The 6961-nt window shown below is 48.4% G+C and overlaps 1 protein-coding gene across 2 annotated transcripts; it reads right to left on the bottom strand.

Moving 5' to 3' along the window:
- Positions 1-4617: 4617 nt before the first annotated feature.
- On the bottom strand, positions 4618-6484 carry LOC116822520 (uncharacterized). 2 transcript variants are annotated; one of them, XM_032776452.1, is made up of 2 exons: positions 6081-6483; positions 4618-5968 (listed from the first exon to the last, which is right to left on the bottom strand). In XM_032776452.1, exon 2 carries the CDS (start codon positions 5925-5927, stop codon positions 4695-4697), a length of 1233 nt encoding a protein of 410 aa, XP_032632343.1. In that variant the 5' UTR covers positions 5928-5968; positions 6081-6483; the 3' UTR covers positions 4618-4694. The 2 variants fall into 2 exon arrangements, with proteins under 2 accessions (XP_032632343.1, XP_074925109.1); XM_075069008.1 differs by having other exon boundaries at positions 4618-6484.
- Between the last annotated feature and the right edge of the window lie 477 nt (positions 6485-6961).

Here is a 6961-nt window from a genome sequence, read left to right as displayed (position 1 = left end):
GAGACAACCTAGGTGCACTAGGAGTGGCTGGAGGAGATACAGCAGCACATTTCCCCTGTTGCTGGTCCTGATCTAAGGTCCCAGTGTGATGAGAGGGATTCTGTGGTGCTTTAAAGTGCTTCTCTGGCTGATTTGGAGCTGGAGCTTGTGCCTGGGTCTCCCACAACCCCGGTGACTGCCTTTACCACCGAGCTCTTGGCTATTCGGGGGTCTCTGCCTGAAAAATTTGGAAAGGTCTCAGTTTTGTCCCAAAGTGGAATAGGAAATTTTTTTGAAATCTTGTGGTTTTTTTATTGGACGTGAGTCTTTTCCTACTCAGCTCCAGCATAACCCCTCGATCCTGAGCATGGTAGCTGTGGGAACCTCCTCTGACACTCGACAAGGTAAGGGAGGTCCTGGCTGCATTCAAACTGTGTAATTGTGATTCTAGTCTGCTGAACTAAAACATTTCCTGAAGTTTTGGCTGTATGTGCTATTTTCACTCTGTGTTGGTCTGCTGGGCTGTTTAAAAGCTGTTGCCGTCTATCCTATAGGTGGATGCATTTCACTGGCAGAAACTTTATTTTCATGTGTGTACACCTGTATGTGTTAAATTGATATATAATTCTGCAAAGCCCTGGCCTCTCAAATTCACATCTCCAAACCAGGTCCCTGGGAGTCCTACGTGTGCTGAGGAGGGTAGATTTTGACCTCCAGTTTGTAATCAGTGCACAGAGTTTGAGTGCTTGGAGATGTTCCAATGACAAGTGCTGTAGAACTGATATTAATGAGCAGAACCTCCTGGAGGCAGAAGTAGTGTGTGACTTCCAGCCAAGTCCCACCCATTGCACGTCCTTAATCTACAGGAACCCAAGGGACACTGACGCAGTGTGAAAGAGCAGCAGGCTGAACTGTGATTGGGAGTTTTCCTGATTTCTGATCGCTTCTTGGATAAGAAGTAGCCCCAAAAGGTGGGAGTATGGCAGGCTTGGGATATTGCCCACCCAGTGGCTTTTCTTCTGAGAAAAAGCAAGAAAACCAAGAAACACAAAACACTTCACTTTGTAAGCATGTTTAATCGCCACGCACACCCACAGGAAATCTTCACACACATGTCCAATAGGAAACGCTGATGAGAACTGTCCCTAGTCTACTAACTAGTTACTGCTTCCACTCCAGTTACCTGCTCTCAGCTCAGAACGCACTTTTACCAACATATTTGCTTTTTAGCACCAATCCTATTATGTAATTGCCAATACTAAGGGCACTTGACTGACGCTCAGCTGCCTGCAAAGGAGCACTGGGCTTTTAAAAATTGACAAAGTGCTGAATTTAACTGTTCTGTCTTGTGAGATTTTAAGATTTTACTTCCACAGTTTTCTACCATTTCTGTGTACCTCAATCTTCTTTGAAAATATAGATCTGAAGTAGAAATCTGGCTCTTCAGTGTTGAAATGCTAGAAGCGGAAGATTATGTTCCATTACCCACATCTCGGCCTCTGTTTCCTGTTCTGGTCTCTGTCTATGGTCAGTCATTTTGGCTAAGTAATTGGAATTATTCCATAGTTTTTCTAAATCTTACTTTGCTTCTGTCCTTGGGCGGTTCCAGTTGTTCATAACTTAGGTCAACCCAACCTGCTAGTGAGACTGTCCTAGTAGTGTCATCAATCTGTAATCAGTGAAGGCCCTCTGAAATCTTTCAATTGTTTTTGTGTGTCGAGTGACTCTCTAGAGTTGTGTGTTTGTATACAAAGCATGCTATGTTGTGATCAAAGTCCTGCTCAATGCTCATCCCAAATTTCAACAACCTGGTGGCTAAAACTGTGGACACACACTTTCTGAGAGTGCTGCCCATTAGTAGAAAGTGCTGTAATCACTTATTTAAATTGCCTTCAATTCAGTTGCCCCTCTCCCAAATTGGGTCGGACCCAGGTCTTGTGTTGCAGCCTCCTGGCACTGCTGTGCTGGCAGATTCTCACTGGAGTGTGGGTGCAGAGGGAGGATCGCTCCAGAGGGAGGGCTGGGGCTGGGGCTGGGGCCTGGGTAGTATGGCCAGTCAGGGGTGCCTGCAGGTGCGTCTGCCCTGCACACCAAGCCTAGGTTCTGATTCAGCTTTGAGGCCAAGCCCCCTTTCCATCCACACACGAATCAGTCTGACTTGGGTCAGCCAGTGCTCAGGTCCTAGGGCCCTGCTGGGGGGTGGTCAGAGCCCGTGTCCCGCTGTGACCTGTGCAGTGTGGCCGCAGCTCGCGCCGCAGCTCCAAGTCAAAAAGGCTGCGTAGTGCAGTGTGGACGTGTTAGCGCGCCGGTGGGACCCCGGCCCAGCGAGCGAGAGTGCAGGTTTACCAGGCAGTGCGGATGCTCAAGCCCAGGCTTGGAAACATCGAGTCTACAAGCCTGAGTCAACCTGGGCCTGTGGGACAGTGCAGTGTTGATGTACCCTTAGTGGGTGCCTTTGGCCCATTGGCAGCTGGCGGCTCTGCCGTACGCTCGGGACCCAGCCTGGCATGTGTCTTGTGTGCCCCTATGCCCAGTGTGCAGAGGATGGGAATGTGTTACGGCCCTAGCGTGTGAGTCTGTTTCTTTGGGCGCATCTACGCTTCAGAGCCCGGGGCAGCTGACTCCTGCTCCCAGGGCTGGGGCTGTGGGGCTAAATGAACAGTGTAGACATTCAGGCTTGGGCTGGTTCTCGGGCTCGGAGACCCCTTCCTCTCATGGGGTCTCCAAGCCCACGCTCCAGTCCGAACCCAAACATCTGCCCTGCAATCTCATAGCCCTGCATCTTGAGTACCGTAAGCCTGAGTCAGCTGAAGTAGGCCAGCTGTGGATCCTTTACTGTAGTGTAGACGTACCCTTGGAGTCTCCACAGCCTGGCCTATGATCTTAGCTCTGGAGGACATTGATTCAGTGCTAAATATCAGATGAAGGTGGTGGTCATCCCAGAAAGGCGACTTCTGCCTTCCCTCGTGGAGCTGCACTGTGCCATGTGTCGGTGAGAAGCTGGGGCTATCGGATCCCCTAGGGCAGTTAGCCTTCGGTCTGTGGAGAGCCCTAGTGAGGTATATCTGGTTGGTAACTTGTAGAAAGTGGATGGGCTCACAGAAGGGCACACTGGCTGCTTTCAGATAAAGTCTTCCAGCTGCAGCCAGGCTCTGCTGTCCAGCCGGAATCCATTTCTGACTGATTCTGTTTACAGAATTCCTGTGCCGAGCCTCTTGCTTCACTTCAGTATCTGCAGAGAGCAACCTCCTGTCCCATGGTGGCCGGCTGCCAATTTTCAAGAGATATTAATGGAATGTTTGAAGCAGGTTTGCAGGGGGTGTTTCAGAGTAGAAAGGCAGTAAATCAAACCGGGCCAGCCAGCACAGAGCTGAGAGAGGAACAGGCACAGATAAAGGCTGAAAACAAACCCACCAATACTAAATCACTAAATAGGCAATTACTTCTAGGTTGGTTTGGTTTTGACAGTTTAAAAGGTTTCTTTCACTTCTGTGCAATTCTGCTACTATTAAATATGGTACTTTGAGGACATCAGAGCTCTCAAATAGTTGGTCCTCTGGCCAGCACTGGGCTTTGGACTTTCTTGCTTTGAACACCAACATACACTGAAAATTCTTGCTGGGAAGATAAATAAGGCTAATTTCTTGGATGGGGAGGAAAGAATGCACGGCTCAAACCGTGGGGGAGGGGTCTTGCGGTATCATCAGGGACTTGTGGAAACTCCCTGAAGCTGGAGATGGTGTTTGGGAATGTGGGAGATGAAAGTACACTATCCTGAATATTTACTGATAAAAGCTGACAAGGCAAATCTGGTTTCAAATGCGTGCGCCACAGTCACATCTTCAAACACCTAAACAGAGGATACTGTGAGGAATAATGGAGAGCTAAAATACTGCTGCTTTATGCCACAGTTCTGTGACAGGCACACCCTCGCTGGTGCTCCATTACTCACTGTCTTTTAAATTCTTATTGCAGAAGTGTTTTATACAGTATCGCATTCCCGGATATGAGCTGAAGGAAAACACTGCACATTTAAGTAGACCCTAAATTACTGACGTGGTTTTATAGACATTTGAGATGTGATGGGACATTGTGCACACTAAAGAAATGCAGATAAATGTGGGAAGTGCTGTCCAGAGGCACAGGACGACATTCTGTATCCTCAGGAGAGCCTGTGTTAACCTGATTAATTCGAAACTAAAGAGACTAGAGCTTGAGATATATATAGGAATGCTCATACTCAGGGCATCTCAAAGCGTTGTGCAAAGTGACATATCACAGGCTGGTGGTGAAGAGACTCTACATTTAACACCAGCTCACACAGACAAGGGCATGGGAACCTTTTTATAAATAGGGAAAACCAACCAAAAAGTAGGATCTTCAGCTTTCACCTGGATGCCAACAAGAAACAAGAGAAAGGGAACTTGGTTTTGTCTCATGTGAAGGATAGTGCTGCCTGGAGAGTCTTTCCCTCCACTCATGCACTGCAGCATTAATACAGATTAACAGCCCGAACCCTGGCACAGAATTTGATAACCTGACCTTTTCACCCTCAGGAATGCTGCAATCCTATTAGAATCCTGTTACCATAGTCATTGTGTTAATTAGTTTAGCAATGCCAATAGCAAGAAGTAAAAGCTGTCAATAGTTTATTCATTTACAAAATCTCAGCACATTCCTACAACTAAATCCATTGTTCACTTTTTATAAACAGATTACAGAAAAAATGCTGATACATCTGATCCAAGTCCAGAAAATGATTTGTCTAGTGTCTCTGCCAAATACCAAGCACAGCACACGAGTGTGATCCAAAGTAATTTGTCAGAAATAGCATGTGGCATGGCAGCAGTGTTAGCATTGGTCTCTTCGCACTTGTCTGCACTTGCCAGCCCAGGTGGTATTGAGCAGTTGATTAATTCGCCGTGAGTGAAGACGTCAAGCAGGGTCTGGTTGTGAAGCACTGGAAAGGCACACTGCATCCCCTCAACCACCCCTTTGTATCTTGCTATCCAGGTGGGGAACCAAAGCATTTTGCAGTCGCAGTTCCAGGGGTTGTGGGATAGAAACACGTATTTCAGTTTCAGCAGCTCTGCGAACAAGTGCTTGGGAAGGGAACTTAAATTGTTTTTGTTCAAGTGAAGGAATTGCAGGTTCTTTAAATTGGAGAAGGCAGCCTGCGAAATGGATGAGATGTGGTTGTTGTTCAGGTAGAGCTTTCTCAGGTTACGCAGGCTATTGAAAGAGCACTTGATTCTGGTGATTCTGTTGGCCTCAAGATGCATGGTCTTGAGCTGGATCAGACCACTGAAAAGCTGATTAGGCAAATCAGATATATGATTGTGTCCTAAATCTAACACCTCCAGCCTGTTTAGCATTGCAAACGCATCATTCTGAATTGTGCAGATCCGATTCTTCCGGAGGTTCAGCTCGTACAGGGCTTTCAGATCCTTCAGAGAATCTCGGCCTATGGCTTCGATGTGGTTTCTTTCCAAAGACAGTCTCGTGAGGCTGGACAGGCTTCTGAAGGCTTGCGGGATGTAACGCAGGTTGTTGGATGTTAGGTCAAGTACCTGTAAAGAGAGCAAATACGAAAACACTAATGGGTGGATTTCGAAGATATTACAGCTAGCTAAATCCAGGCTGATGAGGTTGGAGAGTCCCCTGAAAGTATTAGCATGGAGGTGTGTCAAGCGTGAATTCCAGCCAAGATCCAGCTCCCGTAAATTGCTGAGGGCACTAAAGGTTCCCGGGTACAGGAAGGTGAGGTTATTGCGATCCAGCCAGAGGCTGCGGAGGAAAGTCAGATTTCGGAATGTGTTGGCAGTAAGAATCCTTAACAAATTGTTAGACAGGTTTAAAGAAACGGTAGATGTTGCTAGTTCTGCAGGAAGAGTTCTCAGTCCGGCTTTGTTACAGCGTATGGTGTCCTCAGGAGAGCACTTGCACATGCTAGGGCATGCAGCCACACTCACACCCAGGCCAATCCTTGCTGCACAGGTAAACAGAGAAAGAATAAGAAAGAACATGACCCGTCAGAGTCCCAACCCTGCAGCAACTGTTGCGTAGTTACTAAAGCAAGGGTGGGAGAAAAGAGCACAAACCTTCTGGAGAAGTGACGAGCAAACACTGCAAGGCTAATTGGGCTGTGTTCTGATCACCGGTGAAATTAAATCAGGCAGCTTAAGAGGGCTGCAGCCCAGTGGGGATCAAGTTCTTAGGCAGACAAAAGCTGCTTTGGCGTTTGTTTTGTAAAGAATACTGCTGGGAAATAGGGAAGTTCCTCAGCCATGTGCTGCTCAGGGCTGGTTTTCCTGCCCCTCTCGCTAGTGGTAATGGGGAACAACAAGCTTTGCTATAGAATCTGCTCTGCAAAAGCTGCCACTTCCCAGGGGCTAGGCCTCTCTCACAGCAGGATGTTCTGCGCTCTCAGACCCGGCTTGGCAATTTCGCTGAAGTACCAGGTGTCAACAGGCAAAAGCTGAGGGCACTTCAGGCCTGGAGAAATGCAGATACATATAGTGCTGCTGTGCAGGAGAAGTGTGGGATGCAGACAGCCCCTGAGTACAGTCACCCCCCACCCCCCAGGCAGCTCCTTGTCGAACTGGAGTGCCACATCCACGCACAGCGTTTGTCCCAGGAGCTGCGCAGCCACGCCCTGAATACACCTCTGGCCATGAGGCTGTATTGCTGTGTGGTGCAGCAGCAAGTGCACCATTGGGAGGGGATTGTCTGGGGAAGTAGACGCTGCTGCAGTTCCTGGCCTGTGGAAGTGGGTATGCGACCGGGAGAATAGTCGGGGGCAGATCACCAAGCATTCCCGAAGGTGTGACTGAGCTGGGAGGACTGACCACAATGCTCTGACTGCAACCCCGATCTCCTGTCCTGGCTGGCATTGCAACGGGGTGCAGTGAAGAGATGCAGGGAAAGGACGGGGGGCAGGTGACCAGAACTGGCCTGGCACTGCTGTGGACTGTTGATAGTA

The sequence above is a fragment of the Chelonoidis abingdonii genome, chromosome 8 (assembly GCF_003597395.2).
Source record: "Chelonoidis abingdonii isolate Lonesome George chromosome 8, CheloAbing_2.0, whole genome shotgun sequence".
In the NCBI taxonomy this organism is placed as follows: domain Eukaryota; kingdom Metazoa; phylum Chordata; order Testudines; family Testudinidae; genus Chelonoidis; species Chelonoidis abingdonii.
The sequence above is the reverse complement of the archived record's forward strand: the minus strand, read 5'-3'. Positions and strand labels throughout refer to the sequence as shown.

What these genes read in the sequence shown, in the direction of transcription:
- LOC116822520 (XM_075069008.1), bottom strand. Translation starts at nt 6,005, where the DNA reads ATGTTCTTTCTTATTCTTTCTCTGTTTACCTGTGCAGCAAGGATTGGC.